Source organism: Oncorhynchus keta, unplaced genomic scaffold (assembly GCF_023373465.1).
Source record: "Oncorhynchus keta strain PuntledgeMale-10-30-2019 unplaced genomic scaffold, Oket_V2 Un_contig_4292_pilon_pilon, whole genome shotgun sequence".
Classification (NCBI taxonomy): domain Eukaryota; kingdom Metazoa; phylum Chordata; class Actinopteri; order Salmoniformes; family Salmonidae; genus Oncorhynchus; species Oncorhynchus keta.
This window is the reverse complement of record NW_026287691.1, coordinates 20,001-47,497: the sequence shown is the minus strand read 5'-3', so window position 1 is coordinate 47,497 and position 27,497 is coordinate 20,001. Positions and strand designations below refer to the sequence as shown.

Sequence of the window (27,497 nt, the reverse complement as noted above, 5' to 3'; positions counted from 1 at the left end):
TGGTTGAGTTTTCTGTTATGTTTTGACCAATAGTACCTGTAAAATGGTGGATGATGACTGGGGTCATTTTCTTTCTAAGCGAGTAAATAACATGTTACTAAACACAAATCCTGGTGATGCATTAATACAAATCATGAATGAATCATTCATTATAATGAGTGAAGAAGTTACAGAGGCTGCAACAAAACATGCTAACCTCTCACCATTACCAATAACAGAGGCTACAACAAAACATGCTAACCTCTCACCATTACCAATAACAGAGGCTACAACAAAACATGCTAACCTCTCACCATTACCAATAACAGAGGCTACAACAAAACATGCTAACCTCTCACCATTACCAATAACAGAGGCTACAACAAAACATGCTAACCTCTCACCATTACCAATAACAGAGGCTACAACAAAACATGCTAACCTCACCATTACCAATAACAGAGGCTACATTACCAATACCAATAACAGAGGCTACAACAAAACATGCTAACCTCTCAACATTACCAATAACAGAGGCTACAACAAAACATGCTAACCTCACCATTACCATGATGTGTGTACCTCTGTATGTACTGTCACCTAATATGAAACATTCTATCTCAAATCCAAAATACTGGACCATAGCAGCACATTTAAAACTGTAAGCTTCACTGTCCAAACACATGTGGTGTGGACTATGTGTGTCTGGTAAACACATGTGGATCTGGTGAACAGTTATCACTTGTTGACCAACTACAGGAATACTGACCTCAGAGTCTCCAGTTTACAGTGGGGATTCCCCAGTCCAGCAGAGAGCAGCTTCACTCCTGAATCCTTCAGGTCAGCTCTCTCAGGTGTGAGGGGTTTGAACTGAGAACTGAGGCCAACACTTTACAGGATGTGTTTCCAGCTCTCTCACAGGTGTGAGGGTTGTATTCAAATGATACCTTTCCCTGAGTTGAGAGAGCTGAGACCAGAGAAGCACAGCCTTCCTCTGTGACTAGACAGCCTGACAGCCTGCAAAGAGTCAAATCATATTAAAATCACACTGCTATTCTTTGGTGGTGAAAATCGTGGCAGTATATTTTTCCAACATATTCAGATATATCAGTGTCCTGAAACCTGCCATATCTATTCATAAATGGATGTTTCATTATTATAATATGAGAGTGAAACATTTTCCAAGTATTGCTTGTAGATAGAAAGATTTATATTACAAATATTATAGTAGACTGACCAGACCAGTTTAAAAGTGAGCAGTATCAGTCAGAAGACAGACAGTGAGGAATCAGATTTAGATTGTATTGAGTAAACAGTCCACACCATATCTATTTAGACAGTGAGGTATCAGATTTAGATTGTATTGAGTATACAGTCCACACCATATCTATTTAGACAGTGAGGTATCAGATTTAGATTGTATTGAGTATACAGTCCACACCATATCTATTTAGACAGTGAGGTATCAGATTTAGATTGTATTGAGTATACAGTCCTCACCATATCTATTTAGACAGTGAGGTATCAGATTTAGATTGTATTGAGTATACAGTCCACACCATATCTATTTAGACAGTGAGGTATCAGATTTAGATTGTATTGAGTATACAGTCCACACCATATCTATTTAGACAGTGAGGTATCAGATTTAGATTGTATTGAGTATACAGTCCACACCATATCTATTTAGACAGTGAGGTATCAGATTTAGATTGTATTGAGTATACAGTCCACACCATATCTATTTAGACAGTGAGGTATCAGGTTTAGACTGTATTGAGTATACAGTCCACACCATATCTATTTAGACAGTGAGGTATCAGATTTAGATTGTATTGAGTATACAGTCCACACCATATCTATTTAGACAGTGAGGTATCAGATTTAGATTATATTGAGTATACAGTCCACACCATATCTATTTAGACAGTGAGGTATCAGATTTAGATTGTATTGAGTATACAGTCCACACCATATCTATTTAGACAGTGAGGTATCAGATTTAGATTGTATTGAGTATACAGTCCACACCATATCTATTTAGACAGTGAGGTATCAGATTTAGATTGTATTGAGTATACAGTCCACACCATATCTATTTTGACAGTGAAGCTGACATTTTAAATGTGTCTCTATACTCCAACAGTTTGGATTTCAGATCAAATGTTTCATTTGAGGTGACAGTTTATAATGTCACCGTTTATTTGAGGGGATTTTAATGCATTTCTGTTTCAGCATTTAGAAAATAAAAGCACTTTATGTATCTATTCCCCATTTTTAAGAAGTCATAAGTATTCTGACCAATTAACTTTCAGTGTATTAAAATAGTCAAAAGTTGAGTATTTGTTCCGATATTCCTTGAACGCAATGACTTCATCCAGCTTGTGACTGAAACTCTGTAGTGGTCTGGGTGCAGCTGGTGCAGAGGAGTCAGGACAGCAGAGATGTGTCTCTGTAGTGGTCTGGGTGAGGCTGGTGCAGAGGAGTCAGGACAGCAGAGATGTGTCTCTGTAATGGTCTGGGTGAGGCTGGTGCAGAGGAGTCAGGACAGCAGAGATGTGTCTCTGTAATGGTCTGGGTGAGGCTGGTGCAGAGGAGTCAGGACAGCAGAGATGTGTCTCTGTAATGGTCTGGGTGAGGCTGGTGCAGAGGAGTCAGGACAGCAGAGATGTGTCTCTGTAATGGTCTGGGTGAAGCTGGTGCAGAGGAGTCAGGACAGCAGAGATGTGTCTCTGTAATGGTCTGGGTGAGGCTGGTGCAGAGGAGTCAGGACAGCAGAGATGTGTCTCTGTAATGGTCTGGGTGAGGCTGGTGCAGAGGAGTCAGGACAGCAGAGATGTGTCTCTGTAATGGTCTGGGTGAGGCTGGTGCAGAGGAGTCAGGACAGCAGAGATGTGTCTCTGTAATGGTCTGGGTGACAGAGGAGTCAGGACAGCAGAGATGTGTCTCTGTAATGGTCTGGGTGAGGCTGGTGCAGAGGAGTCAGGACAGCAGAGATGTGTCTCTGTAATGGTCTGGGTGAGGCTGGTGCAGAGGAGTCAGGACAGCAGAGATGTGTCTCTGTAATGGTCTGGGTGAGGCTGGTGCAGAGGAGTCAGGACAGCAGAGATGTGTCTCTGTAATGGTCTGGGTGAGGCTGGTGCAGAGGAGTCAGGACAGCAGAGATGTGTCTCTGTAATGGTCTGGGTGAGGCTGGTGCAGAGGGACAGCAGAGATGTGTCTCTGTAATGGACAGAGGAGTCAGACATGTGTCTCTGTAATGGTCTGGGTGAGGCTGGTGCAGAGGAGTCAGGACAGCAGAGATGTGTCTCTGTAATGGTCTGGGTGAGGCTGGTGCAGAGGAGTCAGGACAGCAGAGATGTGTCTCTGTAATGGTCTGGGTGAGGCTGGTGCAGAGGAGTCAGGACAGCAGAGATGTGTCTCTGTAATGGTCTGGGTGAGGCTGGTGTGTCTCTGTAATGGTCTGGGTGAGGAGTCAGGACAGCAGAGATGTGTCTCTGTAATGGTCTGGGTGAGGCTGGTGCAGAGGAGTCAGGACAGCAGAGATGTGTCTCTGTAATGGTCTGGGTGAGGCTGGTGCAGAGGAGTGGTGCAGAGGAGTCAGGACAGCAGAGATGTGTCTCTGTAATGGTCTGGGTGAGGCTGGTGCAGAGGAGTCAGGACAGCAGAGATGTGTCTCTGTAATGGTCTGGGTGAGGCTGGTGCAGAGGAGTCAGGACAGCAGAGATGTGTCTCTGTAATGGTCTGGGTGAGGCTGGTGCAGAGGAGTCAGGACAGCAGAGATGTGTCTCTGTAATGGTCTGGGTGAGGCTGGTGCAGAGGAGTCAGGACAGCAGAGATGTGTCTCTGTAATGGTCTGGGTGAGGCTGGTGCAGAGGAGTCAGGACAGCAGAGATGTCTCTGTAATGGACTGGTGCAGAGATGTGTCTCTGTAATGGTCTGGGTGAGGCTGGTGCAGAGGAGTCAGGACAGCAGAGATGTGTCTCTGTAATGGTCTGGGTGAGGCTGGTGCAGAGGAGTCAGGACAGCAGAGATGTGTCTCTGTAATGGTCTGGGTGAGGCTGGTGCAGAGGAGTCAGGACAGCAGAGATGTGTCTCTGTAATGGTCTGGGTGAGGCTGGTGCAGAGGAGTCAGGACAGCAGAGATGTGTCTCTGTAATGGTCTGGGTGAGGCTGGTGCAGAGGAGTCAGGACAGCAGAGATGTGTCTCTGTAATGGTCTGGGTGAGGCTGGTGCAGAGGAGTCAGGACAGCAGAGATGTGTCTCTGTAATGGTCTGGGTGAGGCTGGTGCAGAGGAGTCAGGACAGCAGAGATGTGTCTCTGTAATGGTCTGGGTGAGGCTGGTGCAGAGGAGTCAGGACAGCAGAGATGTGTCTCTGTAATGGTCTGGGTGAGGCTGGTGCAGAGGAGTCAGGACAGCAGAGATGTGTCTCTGTAATGGTCTGGGTGAGGCTGGTGCAGGAGTCAGTCAGGACAGCAGAGATGTGTCTCTGTAATGGTCTGGGTGAGGCTGGTGCAGAGGAGTCAGGACAGCAGCAATGGTCTGGGTGAGGCTGGTGCAGAGGAGTCAGGACAGCAGAGATGTCTCTGTAATGGTCTGGGTGAGGCTGGTGCAGAGGAGTCAGGACAGCAGAGATGTGTCTCTGTAATGGTCTGGGTGAGGCTGGTGCAGAGGAGTCAGGACAGCAGAGATGTGTCTCTGTAATGGTCTGGGTGAGGCTGGTGCAGAGGAGTCAGGACAGCAGAGATGTGTCTCTGTAATGGTCTGGGTGAGGCTGGTGCAGAGGAGTCAGGACAGCAGAGATGTGTCTCTGTAATGGTCTGGGTGAGGCTGGTGCAGAGGAGTCAGGACAGCAGAGATGTGTCTCTGTAATGGTCTGGGTGAGGCTGGTGCAGAGGAGTCAGGACAGCAGAGATGTGTCTCTGTAATGGTCTGGGTGAGGCTGGTGCAGAGGAGTCAGGACAGCAGAGATGTGTCTCTGTAATGGTCTGGGTGAGGCTGGTGCAGAGGAGTCAGGACAGCAGAGATGTGTCTCTGTAATGGTCTGGGTGAGGCTGGTGCAGAGGAGTCAGGACAGCAGAGATGTGTCTCTGTAATGGTCTGGGTGAGTGGTGCAGAGCTGGTGCAGAGGAGTCAGGACAGCAGAGATGTGTCTCTGTAATGGTCTGGGTGAGGCTGGTGCAGAGGAGTCAGGACAGCAGAGATGTGTCTCTGTAATGGTCTGGGTGAGGCTGGTGCAGAGGAGTCAGGACAGCAGAGATGTGTCTCTGTAATGGTCTGGGTGAGGCTGGTGCAGAGGAGTCAGGACAGCAGAGATGTGTCTCTGTAATGGTCTGGGTGAGGCTGGTGCAGAGGAGTCAGGACAGCAGAGATGTGTCTCTGTAATGGTCTGGACAGTGAGGCTGGTGCAGAGGAGTCAGGACAGCAGAGATGTGTCTCTGTAATGGTCTGGGTGAGGCTGGTGCAGAGGAGTCAGGACAGCAGAGATGTGTCTCTGTAATGGTCTGGGTGAGGCTGGTGCAGAGGAGTCAGGACAGCAGAGATGTGTCTCTGTAATGGTCTGGGTGAGGCTGGTGCAGAGGAGTCAGGACAGCAGAGATGTGTCTCTGTAATGGTCTGGGTGAGGCTGGTGCAGAGGAGTCAGGACAGCAGAGATGTGTCTCTGTAATGGTCTGGGTGAGGCTGGTGCAGAGGAGTCAGGACAGCAGAGATGTGTCTCTGTAATGGTCTGGGTGAGGCTGGTGCAGAGGAGTCAGGACAGCAGGAGATGTGTCTCTGTAATGGTCTGGGTGAGGCTGGTGCAGAGGAGTCAGGACAGCAGAGATGTGTCTCTGTAATGGTCTGGGTGAGGCTGGTGCAGAGGAGTCAGGACAGCAGAGATGTGTCTCTGTAATGGTCTGGGTGAGGCTGGTGCAGAGGAGTCAGGACAGCAGAGATGTGTCTCTGTAATGGTCTGGGTGAGGCTGGTGCAGAGGAGTCAGGACAGCAGAGATGTGTCTCTGTAATGGTCTGGGTGAGGCTGGTGCAGAGGAGTCAGGACAGCAGAGATGTGTCTCTGTAATGGTCTGGGTGAGGCTGGTGCAGAGGAGTCAGGACAGCAGAGATGTGTCTCTGTAATGGTCTGGGTGAGGCTGGTGCAGAGGAGTCAGGACAGGACAGAGATGTGTCTCTGTAATGGTCTGGGTGAGGCTGGTGCAGAGGAGTCAGGACAGCAGAGATGTGTCTCTGTAATGGTCTGGGTGAGGCTGGTGCAGAGGAGTCAGGACAGCAGAGATGTGTCTCTGTAATGGTCTGGGTGAGGCTGGTGCAGAGGAGTCAGGACAGCAGAGATGTGTCTCTGTAATGGTCTGGGTGAGGCTGGTGCAGAGGAGTCAGGACAGCAGAGATGTGTCTCTGTAATGGTCTGGGTGAGGCTGGTGCAGAGGAGTCAGGACAGCAGAGATGTGTCTCTGTAATGGTCTGGGTGAGGCTGGTGCAGAGGAGTCAGGACAGCAGAGATGTGTCTCTGTAATGGTCAGGCTGGTGCAGATGGACAGCAGAGATGTGTCTCTGTAATGGTCTGGGTGAGGCTGGTGCAGAGGAGTCAGGACAGCAGAGATGTGTCTCTGTAATGGTCTGGGTGAGGCTGGTGCAGAGGAGTCAGGACAGCAGAGATGTGTCTCTGTAATGGTCTGGGTGAGGCTGGTGCAGAGGAGTCAGGACAGCAGAGATGTGTCTCTGTAATGGTCTGGGTGAGGCTGGTGCAGAGGAGTCAGGACAGCAGAGATGTGTCTCTGTAATGGTCTGGGTGAGGCTGGTGCAGAGGAGTCAGGACAGCAGAGATGTGTCTCTGTAATGGTCTGGGTGAGGCTGGTGCAGAGGAGTCAGGACAGCAGAGATGTGTCTCTGTAATGGTCTGGGTGAGGCTGGTGCAGAGGAGTCAGGACAGCAGAGATGTGTCTCTGTAATGGTCTGGGTGAGGCTGGTGCAGAGGAGTCAGGACAGCAGAGATGTGTCTCTGTAATGGTCTGGGTGAGGCTGGTGCAGAGGAGTCAGGACAGCAGAGATGTGTCTCTGTAATGGTCTGGGTGAGGCTGGTGCAGAGGAGTCAGGACAGCAGAGATGTGTCTCAGAATGTGTCTGGTGCAGAGGAGTCAGGACAGCAGAGATGTGTCTCTGTAATGGTCTGGGTGAGGCTGGTGCAGAGGAGTCAGGACAGCAGAGATGTGTCTCTGTAATGGTCTGGGTGAGGCTGGTGCAGAGGAGTCAGGACAGCAGAGATGTCTGTCTCTGTAATGGTCTGGGTGAGGCTGGTGCAGAGGAGTCAGGACAGCAGAGATGTGTCTCTGTAATGGTCTGGGTGAGGCTGGTGCAGAGGAGTCAGGACAGCAGAGATGTGTCTCTGTAATGGTCTGGGTGAGGCTGGTGCAGAGGAGTCAGGACAGCAGAGATGTGTCTCTGTAATGGTCTGGGTGAGGCTGGTGCAGAGGAGTCAGGACAGCAGAGATGTGTCTCTGTAATGGTCTGGGTGAGGCTGGTGCAGAGGAGTCAGGACAGCAGAGATGTGTCTCTGTAATGGTCTGGGTGAGGCTGGTGCAGAGGAGTCAGGACAGCAGAGATGTGTCTCTGTAATGGTCTGGGTGGTGCTGGTGCAGAGGAGTCAGGACAGCAGAGATGTGTCTCTGTAATGGTCTGGGTGAGGCTGGTGCAGAGGAGTCAGGACAGCAGAGATGTGTCTCTGTAATGGTCTGGGTGAGGCTGGTGCAGAGGAGTCAGGAGAGAGTCAGCAGAGATGTGTCTCTGTAATGGTCTGGGTGAGGCTGGTGCAGAGGAGTCAGGACAGCAGAGATGTGTCTCTGTAATGGTCTGGGTGAGGCTGGTGCAGAGGTCAGGACAGCAGGACAGCAGAGATGTGTCTCTGTAATGGTCTGACAGCAGAGTGAGGCTGGTGCAGAGAGGAGTCAGGACAGCAGAGATGTGTCTCTGTAATGGTCTGGGTGAGGCTGGTGCAGAGGAGTCAGGACAGCAGAGATGTGTCTCTGTAATGGTCTGGGTGAGGCTGTGTCTCTGTAATGGTCAGAGGAGTCAGGACAGGACAGAGATGTGTCTCTGTAATGGTCTGGGTGAGGCTGGTGCAGAGGAGTCAGGACAGCAGAGATGTGTCTCTGTAATGGTCTGGGTGAGGCTGGTGCAGAGGAGTCAGGACAGCAGAGATGTGTCTCTGTAATGGTCTGGGTGAGGCTGGTGCAGAGGAGTCAGGACAGCAGAGATGTGTCTCTGTAATGGTCTGGGTGAGGCTGGTGCAGAGGAGTCAGGACAGCAGAGATGTGTCTCTGTAATGGTCTGGGTGAGGCTGGTGCAGAGGAATGGTCAGGACTGGTGCAGAGGAGTCAGGAGATGTGTCTCTGTAATGGTCTGGGTGAGGCTGGTGCAGAGGAGTCAGGACAGCAGAGATGTGTCTCTGTAATGGTCTGGGTGAGGCTGGTGCAGAGGAGTCAGGACAGCAGAGATGTGTCTCTGTAATGGTCTGGGTGAGGCTGGTGCAGAGGAGTCAGGACAGCAGAGATGTGTCTCTGTAATGGTCTGGGTGAGGCTGGTGCAGAGGAGTCAGGACAGCAGAGATGTGTCTCTGTAATGGTCTGGGTGAGGCTGGTGCAGAGGAGTCAGGACAGCAGAGATGTGTCTCTGTAATGGTCTGGGTGAGGCTGGTGCAGAGGAGTCAGGACAGCAGAGATGTGTCTCTGTAATGGTCTGGGTGAGGCTGGTGCAGAGGAGTCAGGACAGCAGAGATGTGTCTCTGTAATGGTCTGGGTGAGGCTGGTGCAGAGGAGTCAGGACAGCAGAGATGTGTCTCTGTAATGGTCTGGGTGAGGCTGGTGCAGAGGAGTCAGGACAGCAGAGATGTGTCTCTGTAATGGTCTGGGTGAGGCTGGTGCAGAGGAGTCAGGACAGCAGAGATGTGTCTCTGTAATGGTGCAGAGGAGTCAGGACAGTGTGTCCCTGGCTGGTGCAGAGGAGTCAGGACAGCAGAGATGTGTCTCTGTAATGGTCTGGGTGAGGCTGGTGCAGAGGAGTCAGGACAGCAGAGATGTGTCTCTGTAATGGTCTGGGTGAGGCTGGTGCAGAGGAGTCAGGACAGCAGAGATGTGTCTCTGTAATGGTCTGGGTGAGGCTGGTGCAGAGGAGTCAGGACAGCAGAGATGTGTCTCTGTAATGGTCTGGGTGAGGCTGGTGCAGAGGAGTCAGGACAGCAGAGATGTGTCTCTGTAATGGTCTGGGTGAGGCTGGTGCAGAGGAGTGTGTCAGGACAGCAGAGATGTGTCTCTGTAATGGTCTGGGTGAGGCTGGTGCAGAGGAGTCAGGACAGCAGAGATGTGTCTCTGTAATGGTCTGGGTGAGGCTGGTGCAGAGGAGTCAGGACAGCAGAGATGTGTCTCTGTAATGGTCTGGGTGAGGCTGGTGCAGAGGAGTCAGGACAGCAGAGATGTGTCTCTGTAATGGTCTGGGTGAGGCTGGTGCAGAGGGAGTCAGGACAGCAGAGATGTGTCTCTGTAATGGTCTGGGTGAGGCTGGTGCAGAGGAGTCAGGACAGCAGAGATGTGTCTCTGTAATGGTCTGGGTGAGGCTGGTGCAGAGGAGTCAGGACAGCAGAGATGTGTCTCTGTAATGGTCTGGGTGAGGCTGGTGCAGAGGAGTCAGGACAGCAGAGATGTGTCTCTGTAATGGTCTGGGTGAGGCTGGTGCAGAGGAGTCAGGACAGCAGAGATGTGTCTCTGTAATGGTCTGGGTGAGGCTGGTGCAGAGGAGTCAGGACAGCAGAGATGTGTCTCTGTAATGGTCTGGGTGAGGCTGGTGCAGAGGAGTCAGGACAGCAGAGAGATGTGTCTCTGTAATGGTCTGGGTGAGGCTGGTGCAGAGGAGTCAGGACAGCAGAGATGTGTCTCTGTAATGGTCTGGGTGAGGCTGGTGCAGAGGAGTCAGGACAGCAGAGATGTGTCTCTGTAATGGTCTGGGTGAGGCTGGTGCAGAGGAGTCAGGACAGCAGAGATGTGTCTCTGTAATGGTCTGGGTGAGGCTGGTGCAGAGGAGTCAGGACAGCAGAGATGTGTCTCTGTAATGGTCTGGGTGAGGCTGGTGCAGAGGAGTCAGGACAGCAGAGATGTGTCTCTGTAATGGTCTGGGTGAGGCTGGTGCAGAGGAGTCAGGAGAGGAGTCAGCAGAGATGTGTCTCTGTAATGGTCTGGGTGAGGCTGGTGCAGAGGAGTCAGGACAGCAGAGATGTGTCTGGGTGAGGCTGGTGCAGAGGAGTCAGGACAGCAGAGATGTGTCTCTGTAATGGTCTGAGGCTGGTGCAGAGGAGTCAGGACAGCAGAGATGTGTCTCTGTAATGGTCTGGGTGAGGCTGGTGCAGAGGAGTCAGGACAGCAGAGATGTGTCTCTGTAATGGTCTGGGTGAGGCTGGTGCAGAGGAGTCAGGACAGCAGAGATGTGTCTCTGTAATGGTCTGGGTGAGGCTGGTGCAGAGGAGTCAGGACAGCAGAGATGTGTCTCTGTAATGGTCTGGGTCTGGGTGAGGCTGGTGCAGAGGAGTCAGGACAGCAGAGATGTGTCTCTGTAATGGTCTGGGTGAGGCTGGTGCAGAGGAGTCAGGACAGCAGAGATGTGTCTCTGTAATGGTCTGGGTGAGGCTGGTGCAGAGGAGTCAGGACAGCAGAGATGTGTCTCTGTAATGGTCTGGGTGAGGCTGGTGCAGAGGAGTCAGGACAGCAGAGATGTGTCTCTGTAATGGTCTGGGTGAGGCTGGTGCAGAGGAGTCAGGACAGCAGAGATGTGTCTCTGTAATGGTCTGGGTGAGGCTGGTGCAGAGGAGTCAGGACAGCAGAGATGTGTCTCTGTAATGGTCTGGGTGAGGCTGGTGCAGAGGAGTCAGGCAGGACAGCAGAGATGTGTCTCTGTAATGGTCTGGGTGAGGCTGGTGCAGAGGAGTCAGGACAGCAGAGATGTGTCTCTGTAATGGTCTGGGTGAGGCTGGTGCAGAGGAGTCAGGACAGCAGAGATGTGTCTCTGTAATGGTCTGGGTGAGGCTGGTGCAGAGGAGTCAGGACAGCAGAGATGTGTCTCTGTAATGGTCTGGGTGAGGCTGGTGCAGAGGAGTCAGGACAGCAGAGATGTGTCTCTGTAATGGTCTGGGTGAGGCTGGTGCAGAGGAGTCAGGACAGCAGAGATGTGTCTCTGTAATGGTCTGGGTGAGGCTGGTGCAGAGGAGTCAGGACAGCAGAGATGTGTCTCTGTAATGGTCTGGGTGAGGCTGGTGCAGAGGAGTCAGGACAGCAGATGTGTCTCTGTAATGGTCTGGGTGAGGCTGGTGCAGAGGAGTCAGGACAGCAGAGATGTGTCTCTGTAATGGTCTGGGTGAGGCTGGTGCAGAGGAGTCAGGACAGCAGAGATGTGTCTCTGTAATGGTCTGGGTGAGGCTGGTGCAGAGGAGTCAGGACAGCAGAGATGTGTCTCTGTAATGGTCTGGGTGAGGCTGGTGCAGAGGAGTCAGGACAGCAGAGATGTGTCTCTGTAATGGTCTGGGTGAGGCTGGTGCAGAGGAGTCAGGACAGCAGAGATGTGTCTCTGTAATGGTCTGGGTGAGGCTGGTGCAGAGGAGTCAGGACAGCAGAGATGTGTCTCTGTAATGGTCTGGGTGAGGCTGGTGCAGAGGAGTCAGGACAGCAGAGATGTGTCTCTGTAATGGTCTGGGTGAGGCTGGTGCAGAGGAGTCAGGACAGCAGAGATGTGTCTCTGTAATGGTCTGGGTGAGGCTGGTGCAGAGGAGTCAGGACAGCAGAGATGTGTCTCTGTAATGGTCTGGGTGAGGGTGCTGGTGCAGGTCTGGGTGAGGCTGGTGCAGAGGAGTCAGGACAGCAGAGATGTGTCTCTGTAATGGTCTGGGTGAGGCTGGTGCAGAGGAGAGGACAGGAGATGTGTCTCTGTAATGGTCTGGGTGAGGCTGGTGCAGAGGAGTCAGGACAGCAGAGATGTGTCTCTGTAATGGTCTGGGTGAGGCTGGTGCAGAGGAGTCAGGACAGCAGAGATGTGTCTCTGTAATGGTCTGGGTGGGCTGGTGCAGAGGAGTCAGGACAGCAGAGATGTGTCTCTGTAATGGTCTGGGTGAGGCTGGTGCAGAGGAGTCAGGACAGCAGAGATGTGTCTCTGTAATGGTCTGGGTGAGGCTGGTGCAGAGGAGTCAGGACAGCAGAGATGTGTCTCTGTAATGGTCTGGGTGAGAGAGGAGTGGACAGCAGAGATGTGTCTCTGTAATGGTCTGGGTGAGGCTGGTGCAGAGGAGTCAGGACAGCAGAGATGTGTCTCTGTAATGGTCTGGGTGAGGCTGGTGCAGAGGAGTCAGGACAGCAGAGATGTGTCTCTGTAATGGTCTGGGTGAGGCTGGTGCAGAGGAGTCAGGACAGCAGAGATGTGTCTCTGTAATGGTCTGGGTGAGGCTGGTGCAGAGGAGTCAGGACAGCAGAGATGTGTCTCTGTAATGGTCTGGGTGAGGCTGGTGCAGAGGAGTCAGGACAGCAGAGATGTGTCTCTGTAATGGTCTGGGTGAGGCTGGTGCAGAGGAGTCAGGACAGCAGAGATGTGTCTCTGTAATGGTCTGGGTGAGGCTGGTGCAGAGGAGTCAGGACAGCAGAGATGTGTCTCTGTAATGGTCTGGGTGAGGCTGGTGCAGAGGAGTCAGGACAGCAGAGATGTGTCTCTGTAATGGTCTGGGTGAGGCTGGTGCAGAGGAGTCAGGACAGCAGAGATGTGTCTCTGTAATGGTCTGGGTGAGGCTGGTGCAGAGGAGTCAGGACAGCAGAGATGTGTCTCTGTAATGGTCTGGGTGAGGCTGGTGCAGAGGAGTCAGGACAGCAGAGATGTGTCTCTGTAATGGTCTGGGTGAGGCTGGTGCAGGCAGAGGAGTCAGGACAGCAGAGATGTGTCTCTGTAATGGTCTGGGTGAGGCTGGTGCAGAGGAGTCAGGACAGCAGAGATGTGTCTCTGTAATGGTCTGGGTGAGGCTGGTGCAGAGGAGTCAGGACAGCAGAGATGTGTCTCTGTAATGGTCTGGGTGAGGCTGGTGCAGAGGAGTCAGGACAGCAGAGATGTGTCTCTGTAATGGTCTGGGTGAGGCTGGTGCAGAGGAGTCAGGACAGCAGAGATGTGTCTCTGTAATGGTCTGGGTGAGGCTGGTGCAGAGGAGTCAGGACAGCAGAGATGTGTCTCTGTAATGGTCTGGGTGAGGCTGGTGCAGAGGAGTCAGGACAGCAGAGATGTGTCTCTGTAATGGTCTGGGTGAGGCTGGTGCAGAGGAGTCAGGACAGCAGAGATGTGTCTCTGTAATGGTCTGGGTGAGGCTGGTGCAGAGGAGGACAGGAGGGTGCAGAGGAGTCAGCAGAGATGTGTCTCTGTAATGGTCTGGGTGAGGCTGGTGCAGAGGAGTCAGGACAGCAGAGATGTGTCTCTGTAATGGTCTGGGTGAGGCTGGTGCAGAGGAGTCAGGACAGCAGAGATGTGTCTCTGTAATGGTCTGGGTGAGGCTGGTGCAGAGGAGTCAGGACAGCAGAGATGTGTCTCTGTAATGGTCTGGGTGAGGCTGGTGCAGAGGAGTCAGGACAGCAGAGATGTGTCTCTGTAATGGTCTGGGTGAGGCTGGTGCAGAGGAGTCAGGACAGCAGAGATGTGTCTCTGTAATGGTCTGGGTGAGGCTGGTGCAGAGGAGTCAGGACAGCAGAGATGTGTCTCTGTAATGGTCTGGGTGAGGCTGGTGCAGAGGAGTCAGGACAGCAGAGATGTGTCTCTGTAATGGTCTGGGTGAGGCTGGTGCAGAGGAGTCAGGACAGCAGAGATGTGTCTCTGTAATGGTCTGGGTGAGGCTGGTGCAGAGGAGTCAGGACAGCAGAGATGTGTCTCTGTAATGGTCTGGGTGAGGCTGGTGCAGAGGAGTCAGGACAGCAGAGATGTGTCTCTGTAATGGTCTGGGTGAGGCTGGTGCAGAGGAGTCAGGACAGCAGAGATGTGTCTCTGTAATGGTCTGGGTGAGGCTGGTGCAGAGGAGTCAGGACAGCAGAGATGTGTCTCTGTAATGGTCTGGGTGAGGCTGGTGCAGAGGAGTCAGGACAGCAGAGATGTGTCTCTGTAATGGTCTGGGTGAGGCTGGTGCAGAGGAGTCAGGACAGCAGAGATGTGTCTCTGTAATGGTCTGGGCAGGACAGCAGAGATGTGTCTCTGTAATGGTCTGGTCAAGGCTGGTGCAGGCTGGTGCAGAGGAGTCAGGACAGCAGAGATGTGTCTCTGTAATGGTCTGGGTGAGGCTGGTGCAGAGGAGTCAGGACAGCAGAGATGTGTCTCTGTAATGGTCTGGGTGAGGCTGGTGCAGAGGAGTCAGGACAGCAGAGATGTGTCTCTGTAATGGTCTGGGTGAGGCTGGTGCAGAGGAGTCAGGACAGCAGAGATGTGTCTCTGTAATGGTCTGGGTGAGGCTGGTGCAGAGGAGTCAGGACAGCAGAGATGTGTCTCTGTAATGGTCTGGGTGAGGCTGGTGCAGAGGAGTCAGGACAGCAGAGATGTGTCTCTGTAATGGTCTGGGTGAGGCTGGTGCAGAGGAGTCAGGACAGCAGAGATGTGTCTCTGTAATGGTCTGGGTGAGGCTGGTGCAGAGGAGTCAGGACAGCAGAGATGTGTCTCTGTAATGGTCTGGGTGAGGCTGGTGCAGAGGAGTCAGGACAGCAGAGATGTGTCCCTGTAATGGTCTGGGTGAGGCTGGTGCAGAGGAGTCAGGACAGCAGAGATGTGTCTCTGTAATGGTCTGTGTGAGGCTGGTGCAGAGGAGTCAGGACAGCAGAGATGTGTCTCTGTAATGGTCTGGGTGAGGCTGGTGCAGAGGAGTCAGGACAGCAGAGATGTGTCTCTGTAATGGTCTGGGTGAGGCTGGTGCAGAGGAGTGGTCTGGGTGTAGCTGGTGCAGAGGAGTCAGGACAGCAGAGATGTGTCTCTGTAATGGTCTGGGTGAGGCTGGTGCAGAGGAGTCAGGCGCAGGACAGCAGAGATGTGTCTCTGTAATGGTCTGGGTGAGGCTGGTGCAGAGGAGTCAGGACAGCAGAGATGTGTCTCTGTAATGGTCTGGGTGAGGCTGGTGCAGAGGAGTCAGGACAGCAGAGATGTGTCCCTGTAGTGGTCTGGGTGAGGCTGGTGCAGAGGAGTCAGAACAGCAGAGATGTGTCTCTGTAATGGTCTGGGTGTAGCTGGTGCAGAGGAGTCAGGACAGCAGAGATGTGTCTCTGTAATGGTCTGGGTGAGGCTGGTGCAGAGGAGTCAGGACAGCAGAGATGTGTCTCTGTAATGGTCTGTGTGTAGCTGGTGCAGAGGAGTCAGGACAGCAGAGATGTGTCCCTGTAATGGTCTGGGTGTAGCTGGTGCAGAGGAGTCAGGCGCAGGACAGCAGAGATGAGTAGCACAAGTAACTTTACTCAAATATTCTACTAACATGTCGTAATACCGAGCCCACAATAACAGACCGAACAGACAGAAAACAAAGGGGAAAAAGAGGGTTAAATATTGAACATGTAATTGGGGAAATGAAACCAGCTGTGTAAAACAAAGACAAAACAAATGGAAAATGAAAGTGGATCGGCGATGGCTAGAAGGCCGGTGACGCCGACCACCGAACGCCGTCCGAACAAGGAGAGGGACCGACCTCGGCGGAAGTCGTGACAAACTCGTTTGTTGCATTTACAGTTTGTTCTGGTTGTTTTGGGTTATTTTTGTTCATTAAAACAATTGTGATTGATGACTGGAGTAATTTTCTGTCTAAGTGAGTAGATAACATCTTTCTAAGCACTACTAAACTAATCCTGATGATGCTATGATTAATACAAATCATGACTGAATCATGAATAATAATGAGTGTGAAAGTTACCGATGCTACAACAAAACATGCTAACCTCTCACCATTACCAATAACAGAGGAGTTTAGCATTTATTCTGATCTTTGTGCCTCTATAACTTTGTAATTCACTATTCATATTTAAACAGTAACACAGGTATGCCTGGTGTACATGTGGATCTGGTGAACAGTTATCACTTGTTGACCAACTACAGGAATACTGACCTCAGAGTCTCCAGTTTACAGTGGGGATTCCCCAGTCCAGCAGAGAGCAGCTCCACTCCTGAATCCTTCAGGTCATTGTTACTCAGGTCCAGCTCTCTCAGGTGTGAGGGGTTTGACCTCAGAGCTGAGACCAGAGAAGCACAGCCTTTCTCTGTGACTCCACAGCCTGACAACCTGCAAAGAGATCATCATGACTTCACAAACACACTGTTAATGTAACGATTAGTGTAGAAGGACAATGGTAGATGCATTTGGTTTATTCTCTCAAACAACATAACATATTCCGTCTCCTAGAATTGTATGGTCATATTGTTATACTAATGTGAAAATCAATGCATTTATTCAATGTGTTTTTCAATATATACATATTATAATACATATTTCTCTCTAAACTGAATATTTCTTCCTGATGATTAGTTCTTATATGTCATTTTATTTACTCACAGAACATCTCTGGAGGCTTTGACCACTGGCAGCAGCCTCAGAAGGCCTTCCTCTGATCTGGAGTATTTCTTCAGGTCAAACACATCCAGCTCCTTTTCTGAAGTCAGCAACACAAAGACCAGAGCTGACCACTGTGCAGGTGACAGGTTGGGTTTTGAGAGACTTCCTGATCTCAGGTAGCTTTGGATCTCCTCCACTAGAGAATGGTCATTCAGTTCATTCAGACAGTGGAACAGATTGATGCTCCTCTCTGGAGAGGGATTCTCCCTGATCTTCTCCTTGATGTACTTGACTGTTTCTTCATGGCTCTGTGAGCTGCTTCTTGTCTTTGTCAGTAGACCTCGTAAGTGCTTCTGATTGGACTCCAGTGAGAGGCCCAGAAGGAAGCGGAGGAAAAGGTCCAGGTTTCCCGTCTCACTTTGTAAGGCTTTATCCACAGCACTCTTGAAGACAGTAACTTCAGGCTTGTCTCTGAACAGCGAAGCAAAGATGCTGGACTTTGTTTGCGGTTCGGCCATTAGATTCTCATTGTTGTTGATGAATGAGAGGAACACATATACAGCAGCCAGAAACTCCTGAATGCTCAGATGAACAAAGCAGTACACCTTGTCCTGGCACAGCCCACATTCCTCTTTAAAGAGCTGTGTGCACAATCCTGAGTACACTGAGGCTTCATTAACATCAATGCCAGACTCTTGCAGGTCTTCTTCATAGAAAATCAGATTGCCCTTCACAAGCTGTTGAAAAGCCAGTTTTCCCAGTGACAGAATGCTCTCTTTATTCCAGTGTGGACCTGTCTCTTTCCCAAGATACTTTTCATTCTTCTGTTTGGTATGAAACACCACAAGGTGTGTGTACATCTCAGTCAGAGTCTTGGGCATCTCTTCTCTCTTATGTTCCAGCATGTGTTCAAGGACTGTTGCAGAAATCCAACAGAAGACTGGAATGTGGCACATGATGTGGAGGCTCCTTGATGTCTTTATGTGTGAGATGATTCTGCTGGCCAGGTCCTCATCATCACTGAATCTCTTCCTGAAGTACTCCTCCTTCTGTGGGTCATTGAACCCTCGTACCTCTGTCACCTGGTCAACACACCCTGAAGGGATCTTATTGGCTGCTGCAGGTCGGGTAGTTATCCAGAGGAGAGCAGAGGGAAGCAGATTTCCCTTGATGAGATTTGTCAGCAGAACATCCACTGAGGTTGACTCTGTGACGTCCCAACAGATCTTGTTCTTCTGGAAGTCTAGGGGCAGTCGGCACTCATCCAGACCATCAAAGATGAACAGAACTTTGTACTTGTCGTAGTTGGAGATTCTTGATTCTTTGGTTTCCATTGAGAAGTGATTGAGAAGTTTAATCAAACTGTGTTTGTCCCCTTTCATCAAATTCAGCTCCCGGAAAGGGAATGAAAATACAAATTGGACATCCTGATTTGCTTTTCCTTCAGCCCAATCCAGAATGAACTTCTGCACAGAGACTGTTTTTCCAATGCCAGCGACTCCCTTTGTCAGCACAGTTCTGATACGTTTGTCTTGTCCAGTTAAGGGTTTGAAGATGTCGTTACATTTGATTGCAGTCTCTGGTCTTGCTTGTTTCCTGGTTGTTGTCTCAATCTGTTTCAGCTCATGTTCATTATTGACCTCTCCTGTTCCACCCTCTGTGATGTAGAGCTCTGTGTAGATCTTATTGAGAAGTGTTGGGTTTCCTTGTTTAGCGATCCCCTCAAATACACATTGAAACTTCTTCTTTAGATTAGATTTAAGTTCACGTTGGCAAATCACAGCAAGCTCATCTGAATGAAGAAACACCACAGAGGATATTAATATTACGTCTGTTTTAATGTCTACAGTATTGTAGGACTGTTATAAAGTTTTTTTTAATCAATAATGACTAATTATGTATACATTTCAATCAGGACTGACTAATCAGAATACTATTATGTTACTGTATATGTACTAATCAGAATACTATTATGTTACTGTATATGTACTAATCAGAATACTATTATGTTACTGTATATGTACTAATCAGAATACTATTATGTTACTGTATAGATGTATGAATTTTCTTTTTAATCCTAGTACTGAATATAATGTGTGTAAATATAATCAAGAATGAGAACAATGACTGTCTGTTCCTTGGTAAAAATGAATGAACTTATCGTCAGATTGGCTAGAATGATGATCTACACAGGAAGACCTTGGCTCGGTCATAAATTATCTAAAGTGGTGGGAGAACCATACTGTACTATAACTATACTGTACTATAACTATACTGTACTATACTATATATAACTATACTGCCATTGTACTATACTGTACTATAACTATACTGCCATTGTACTATACTGTACTATAACTATACTGCCATTGTACTATACTGTACTATAACTATACTGCCATTGTACTATACTGTACTATACTGCCATTGTACTATACTGCACTATAACTATACTGCCATTGTACTATACTGCACTATAACTATACTGCCATTGTACTATACTGTACTATAACTATACTGCCATTGTACTATACTGTACTATAACTATACTGCCATTGTACTATACTGTACTATAACTATACTGCCATTGTACTATACTGTACTATACTGCCATTGTACTATACTGCACTATAACTATACTGCCATTGTACTATACTGCACTATAACTATACTGCCATTGTACTATACTGCACTATAACTATACTGCCATTGTACTATACTGTACTATAACTATACTGCCATTGTACTATACTGTACTATAACTATACTGCCATTGTACTATACTGCACTATAACTATACTGCCATTGTACTATACTGTACTATAACTATACTGCCATTGTACTATACTGCACTATAACTATACTGCCATTGTACTATACTGTACTATAACTATACTGCCATTGTACTATACTGTACTATACTGCCATTGTACTATACTGCACTATAACTATACTGCCATTGTACTATACTGCACTATAACTATACTGCCATTGTACTATACTGCACTATAACTATACTGCCATTGTACTATACTGTACTATAACTATACTGCCATTGTACTATACTGCACTATAACTATACTGCCATTGTACTATACTGCACTATAACTATACTGCCATTGTACTATACTGTACTATAACTATACTGCCATTGTACTATACTGTACTATAACTATACTGCCATTGTACTATACTGTACTATAACTACACTGCCATTGTACTATACTGCACTATAACTATACTGCCATTGTACTATACTGTACTATAACTATACTGCCATTGTACTATACTATACTATAACTATACTGCCATTGTACTATACTATACTATAACTATACTGCCATTGTACTATACTGTACTATAAATATACTGCCATTGTACTATACTGTACTATAACTACACTGCCATTGTACTATACTGCACTATAACTATACTGCCATTGTACTATACTGTACTATAACTATACTGCCATTGTACTATACTATACTATAACTATACTGCCATTGTACTATACTATACTATAACTATACTGCCATTGTACTATACTGCACTATAAATATACTGCCATTGTACTATACTGTACTATAACTATACTGCCATTGTACTATACTGCACTATAACTATACTGCCATTGTACTATACTGTACTATAACTATACTGCCATTGTACTATACTGTACTATAACGCGAGACTTGTGTGCGCGAGGCTTAACGTTAGTTAATGGCTGCGTGAGAGCAGTGTGTCATTTTTAATAACTAAATTAATTTAGAGACGCGAGCGTTGTAGTCAGTCTGTCAGCCCCGCTAAAAGGCTGGTGTCGTTACTCTGCTTCTCCCATTGGCATGTCGAGGTAAATTTACTAACTGGGAGGGTTGAATGGTGTAATTTATTGGAGGGCTGGAAGACGCACTCTCGGGGTTGTTTACTCACAATATCAGATATTAAGATGATTGTTATAATGAATGTATACTGAGGTTGAGGTTCTGACTAGTGATTATTTACCCGGGGTTCAATACCTGCTATTGAGGCGCCCTGAAAATAATATTCAAAAGTTCGGTCCTTGGACACAGAGGGTTTAAACACTAAAGTTACCGTCCATCTAGTGAAGAGAGGAGAACCGGACAGAGGTAGCCAGCATCCGTCATTGAGAGAGGGAGAAGTCCTCACCGGGATTTAACAGGTGGAAGAAACAACCGGGGAGCTCCATCGTCCACAAGAAATGCAGACAGCCGGTGATGATGTAGTGGTAGCTATGGTAACCAGGATGCTGCTGGTAGAGTAGCTAGCTAGCTTACCGAGCTGTACCGACTAGCTTGGTTAGTTAGCAGGTCGTTCGTCTTTCCCTCGTCTCGATGATGATGACGAATCCGGTGAACCACAAATTGAAACAAGGATAGAGAGTGAAAACAATCTGGCTACACTCATACTGTCCCTGACCGTAAAGAAAAAAGCAAATTGAACAGTAAACTTTGGCGTCTCAACATTGTAACAAACTCCGTCGTTATTCCCCAAGATCACCTCAGTCCACTCTGCGCGTAACCGGCTTGGCGCCACACCGAACGGGGACGCGGACGGTTCTGTACGGGGACGCGGACAGTCCCAGAACGCGGACATGATCAGTGCAACACAATCAACTAAACCCAGTCTTTACAGTGGGTTACATTAGTAATATTCATTTTTTATCATTTTTTATTATTATGTAAAACAAACATTCTATGTTTTTTTATAACAATATGTTGAGATCTGGGACCATACCCACAAAGCGTCTCAGAGTACAACATTGGTCGTATAAGTGCTGAGAATAAACACATTTGACACTTATGGGAATAAATTAAAGCTATGCATGAAGTCTCTAGTCCCACCTAGTCGGTAGATATTTAGGACACCTAGTGAGCTGTCCTAAGTAGTTAAGTGTTAACAGCAGGTGTCCTAAGTAGTTAAGAGTTAACAGCAGCTGTCCTAAGTAGTTAAGAGTTAACAGCAGGTGTCTTAAGTAGTTAAGAGTTAACAGCAGCTGTCCTAAGTAGTTAAGAGTTAACAGCAGGTGTCTTGATAATACTATAGAATAATGCAGTGAGTCAGTGGTTCCTGCGCCACATGTAATTGCTTTGTAGTAGTTAAAAATAATGTTTCACATTTCTATATGATCAATTCGATAAATAATGTAGACCTACATGCAACAGTATGTCTTGTGCTTTTGGCAATGATTTATGTATAATAATTATGTAAACAAGTGATAAGTATGTCTGTGGCGGAAGGTAGCCTCGTGGTTAGAGTGTAGAGGTGGCAGGTAGCCTCGTGGTTAGAGTGTAGAGGTGGCAGGTAGCCTCGTGGTTAGAGTGTAGAGGTGGCAGGTAGCCTCGTGGTTAGAGTGTAGAGGTGGCAGGTAGCCTCGTGGTTAGAGTGTTGGCCAGTAACCGAAAGGTTGCTAGATCAAATCCCTGAGCTGACAAGGTAAAAAACTGCCCCTGAACAAGGCAGCCATTGTAAATAACATTTGCTAACCATGTGTATGTGACCAATAACATCTGCTAACCATGTGTATGTGACCAATAACATCTGCTAACCCTGTGTATGTGACCAATGACATCTGCTAACCATGTGTATGTGACCAATGACATCTGCTAACCCTGTGTATGTGACCAATAACATCTGCTAACCCTGTGTATGTGACCAATAACATCTGCTAACCCTGTGTATGTGACCAATGACATCTGCTAACCCTGTGTATGTGACCAATAACATCTGCTAACCCTGTGTATGTGACCAATGACATCTGCTAACCATGTGTATGTAACCAATAACATCTGCTAACCCTGTGTATGTAACCAATAACATCTGCTAACCATGTGTATGTAACCAATAACATCTGCTAACCCTGTGTATGTGACCAATAACATCTGCTAACCCTGTGTATGTAACCAATAACATCTGCTAACCATGTGTATGTGACCAATAACATCTGCTAACCATGTGTATGTAACCAATAACATCTGCTAACCATGTGTATGTAACCAATAACATCTGCTAACCCTGTGTATGACATGACCCAATGACATCTGCTAACCATGTGTATGTGACCAATGACATCTGCTAACCATGTGTATGTGACCAATAACATCTGCTAACCATGTGTATGTAACCAATAACATCTGCTAACCATGTGTATGTAACCAATAACATCTGCTAACCCTGTGTATGTGACCAATGACATCTGCTAACCATGTGTATGTGACCAATGACATCTGCTAACCATGTGTATCTGACCAATAACATCTGCTAACCATGTGTATGTAACCAATAACATCTGCTAACCATGTGTATGTAACCAATGACATCTGCTAACCATGTGTATGTAACCAATGACATCTGCTAACCATGTGTATGTAACCAATGACATCTGCTAACCATGTGTATGTAACCAATAACATCTGCTAACCATGTGTATGTGATCAATAACATCTGCTAACCATGTGACCAATAACATCTGCTAACCATGTGTATGTAACCAATAACATCTGCTAACCATGTGTATGTGACCAATAACATCTGCTAACCATGTGTATGTAACCAATAACATCTGCTAACCATGTGTATGGGACCAATAACATCTGCTAACCCTGTGTATGTGACCAATGACATCTGCTAACCCTGTGTATGTGACCAATAACATCTGCTAACCCTGTGTATGTGACCAATAACATCTGCTAACCATGTGTATGTGATCAATAACATATGCTAACCATGTGTATGTGATCAATAACATCTGCTAACCATGTAACCAATAACATCTGCTAACCATGTGTATGTAACCAATGACATCTGCTAACCATGTGTATGTAACCAATAACATCTGCTAACCATGTGTATGGGACCAATAACATCTGCTAACCCTGTGTATGTGACCAATGACATCTGCTAACCCTGTGTATGTGACCAATAACATCTGCTAACCCTGTGTATCTGACCAATAACATCTGCTAACCATGTGTATGTGACCAATAACATCTGCTAACCATGTGTATGTGACCAATAACATCTGCTAACCATGTGTATGTGACCAATAACATCTGCTAACCCTGTGTATCTGACAAATAACATCTGCTAACCATGTGTATGTGACCAATAACATCTGCTAACCCTGTGTATGTGATCAATAACATCTGCTAACCCTGTGTATGTGACCAATAACATCTGCTAACCCTGTGTATGTGACCAATAACATCTGCTAACCCTGTGTATGTGACCAATAACATCTGCTAACCCTGTGTATGTGACCAATAACATCTGCTAACCCTGTGTATGTGATCAATAACATCTGCTAACCCTGTGTATGTGACCAATAACATCTGCTAACCCTGTGTATGTGACCAATAACATCTGCTAACCCTGTGTATGTGACCAATAACATCTGCTAACCCTGTGTATGTGATCAATAACATCTGCTAACCCTGTGTATGTGATCAATAACATCTGCTAACCATGTGTATGTAACCAATGACATCTGCTAACCATGTGTATGTGATCAATAACATCTGCTAACCATGTGTATGTAACCAATGACATCTGCTAACCATGTGTATGTAACCAATAACTTCTGCTAACCATGTGTATGTAACCAATAACTTCTGCTAACCATGTGTATGTGACCAATTTGATTTATATCTGGGAATAAGTTTGTTCATGTGTTGGCTTTAGGTTCATTGTCCCCAAGTGCCCCCACATTGTCCCCACAGTGACCCCACAGCGCCCCAATGGTCCCCACAGCGCCCCCAAGTGTACTGCTAGGTTTTACACGTTAATAATATATATCTGAACTTTACAAATGATACACTTGTGACATCAATATTTCAATATTTAAAAACTTATTCAAAACTGTAATATGACATTAGTAAGTCATATTATTAAGGTTACAATTGAAAATGCTTGTAATCTAACACCTCCTGCCTCAGACCACTAGAACAGCTGAGTAATCTACCACCTGCCTCAGACCACTAGAACAGCTGAGTAATCTACCACCTGCCTCAGACCACTAGAACAGCTGAGTAATCTAACACCTGAGGATATGTATACCAGACATGTTACCTTGTCCCGAACCCCCCTCCCCCACGAGCCGAATACAGCAGGTGTACTGTGAAATGCTGACTGATGAGCTCTTTCCCAATAATGCAGTTAAAAGTATGAAAAATGTGCTAAAAAAACAATAATGAGACTATAAGGAGTACCAGTACTGAGTCAATGTGCAGGGTACCAGGTAGTTGAGGTAATAATGAGACTATAAGGAGTACCAGTACTGAGTCAATGTGCAGGGTACCAGGTAGTTGAGGTAATAATGAGGCTATAAGGAGAACCAGTACTGAGTCAATGTGCAGGGTACCAGGTAGTTGAGGTAATAATGAGACTATAAGGAGTACCAGTACTGAGTCAATGTGCAGGGTACCAGGTAGTTGACACACACACACACACACACACACACACACACACACACACACACACACACACACACACACACACACACACACACACACACACACACACACACACACACACACACACACACACACACACACACACACACACACAGGAAGGGAATGTTGTGTTTGTTTAATATTGTTTTAGGACTATGAAAATGGACAAAAGGATTAGCCTATGGATTATGAAAACAACAACAATAAATGGGAAAATGGGAGGAGAAATGACTAGAGACAGTGTTGTTTAACTCACTGACCAGGACCCATGAGTTCTTCTTACCTTTGTTCAGTAGAAAAGTCTCCTCTCTAAAGTTTATAGGAGGATTCATAGACCAGTCACTCTTCATGGACACACAGCTGGGAACAGGGGAGGCTGGTCTCTCCTGCTTGATTGGTCTTCAACACAACAGAGACAAACATTACATCTCTCATCTCCTCTGAGCTCAGATGGGGAAACATAAGAAGAGTTTCATTACAAAAAGCTATATATCCATTTCAGAAATGTTCATAAATGAGCTTTTATTGTTTAAAGACGTTAAGTTTATGTTAAATTATGTTTTTTTGCTAAATGAGGAGATGGCACGTGGGTACCTGCTTCTATACACCAATGAGGAGATGGCACGTGGGTACCTGCTTCTATAAACCAATGAGGAGATGGCACGTGGGTACCTGCTTCTATAACCCAATGAGGAGATGCAGCGCGATATGCGTCACAAATAGAACTGACTTCTAGACGCTCGTTGGCGCGTGAGCAGGGTGTCATTTTTAATAACTAAATTAATTTAACGATGCTAGCGTTGTAGTCAGTCTGTCAGCCCCGCTAAAAGGCTGGTGTCGTTACTCTGCCTTCTCCGGGGGCATGTTGAGGTAAATTTACTAACCGGGAGGGTTGAATGATGTAATTTATTGGAGGGCTGGAAGACGCACTCTCGAGGTTGTTTACTCACAATATCAGATATTAAGATGATTTTGATAATGAATGTATACTGAGGTTGAGGTTCTGACTAGTGATTATTTACCCGGGGTTCAATACCTGCTATTGAGGCTCCCTGAAAATAATATTCAAAAGTTCGGTCCTTGGACACAGAGGGTTTAAACACTAAAGTTACCGTCCATCTTCGCCTCACCGGGATTTAACAGGTGGAAGGATAACTAGGATGCTGCTGGTAGAGTAGCTAGCTAGCTTACTGAGCTGTACCGACTAGCTAGGATAACTAGGATGCTGCTGGTAGAGTAACTAGCTAGCTTACCGAGCTGTACCGACTAGCTAGGATAACTAGGATGCTGCTGGTAGAGTAACTAGCTAGCTTACCGAGCTGTACCGACTAGCTAGGATAACTAGGATGCTGCTGGTAGAGTAGCTAGCTAGCTTACCGAGCTGTACCGACTGGCTAGGATAACTAGGATGCTGCTGGTAGAGTAGCTAGCTAGCTTACCGAGCTGTACCGACTAGCTAGGATAACTAGGATGCTGCTGGTAGAGTAGCTAGCTAGCTTACCGAGCTGTACCGACTGGCTAGGATAACTAGGATGCTGCTGGTAGAGTAGCTAGCTAGCTTACCGAGCTGTACCGACTGGCTAGGATAACTAGTATGCTGCTGGTAGAGTAGCTAGCTAGCTTACCGAGCTGTACCGACTAGCTAGGATAACTAGGATGCTGCTGGTAGAGTAGCTAGCTAGTTTACCGAGCTGTACCGGCTAGCTTGGTTAGTTAGCAGGTCGTTAGCAGGTCGTTCGTCTGTCCCTCGATGATGATGACGAATCCGGTGAAACACAAATTGAAACAAGGACAGAGAGTGAAAAGGATCTGGCTACACTCACACTGTCTCTGACCGTTAAGAAAAAAGCAAATTGAACAATAAACTTCGGCGTCTCAACACTGTAACAAACTCTGTCGTTATTCCCCAAGATCACCTCAGTCCACTCTGCGCGTAACCGGACAATATCCTTGGAACGGTGACGCGGACAGTTCTGTACGGGGACGCGGACAGTTCTGTACGGGGACACGGACAGTTCTGTACGGGGACGCGGACAGTTCTGTACGGGGACGCGGACAGTTCTGTACGGGGACGCGGACAGTTCTGTACGGGGACGCGGACAGTTCTGTACGGGGACGCGGACAGTTCTGTACGGGACGCGGACAGTTCTGTACAGGGACGGGGACAGTTCTGTACAGGGGGACGCGGACAGTTCTGTACGGGGACAGTTCTGTACGGGGACGGGGACAGTTCTGTACGGGGACAGTTCTGTACGGGGACGGGGACAGTTCTGTGCGGGGACAGTTCTGTACAGGGACGGGGACAGTTCTGTACGGGGACGGGGACAGTTCTGTACAGGGACGCGGACAGTTCTGTTCTGTACCAGGGGACGCGGACAGTTCTGTACGGGACGCTGACAGTTCTGTACGGGACAGTTCTGTACAGGGACGCGGACAGTTCTGTACGGGGACGCGGACAGTTCCAGAACGCGGACATGAGCA

The 27,497-nt window shown here is 47.7% G+C and overlaps 1 protein-coding gene and 1 long non-coding RNA gene across 2 annotated transcripts in view; both read right to left on the bottom strand.

Annotated features, from left to right (window-relative positions):
- LOC127924563 (NLR family CARD domain-containing protein 3-like) overlaps positions 1-18,761 on the bottom strand; it is a 29,951-nt gene extending 11,190 nt beyond the window's left edge. The window contains exons 1-3 of the mRNA XM_052509280.1: positions 18,738-18,761; positions 16,549-18,407; positions 16,105-16,278 (exon numbers count right to left, since the gene is read on the bottom strand). Coding sequence (XP_052365240.1) covers positions 16,105-16,278; positions 16,549-18,407; positions 18,738-18,761 — 2,057 coding nt within the window. The remainder of the gene's footprint in view (positions 1-16,104; positions 16,279-16,548; positions 18,408-18,737) is intronic.
- Positions 18,762-25,010: 6,249 nt separating this feature from the next.
- Positions 25,011-27,497, bottom strand: part of LOC127924565 (uncharacterized) — a 13,066-nt gene continuing 10,579 nt past the window's right edge. Inside the window, exon 3 of the long non-coding RNA XR_008118265.1 lies at positions 25,011-25,415. This is a non-coding gene — a long non-coding RNA (uncharacterized LOC127924565). The remainder of the gene's footprint in view (positions 25,416-27,497) is intronic.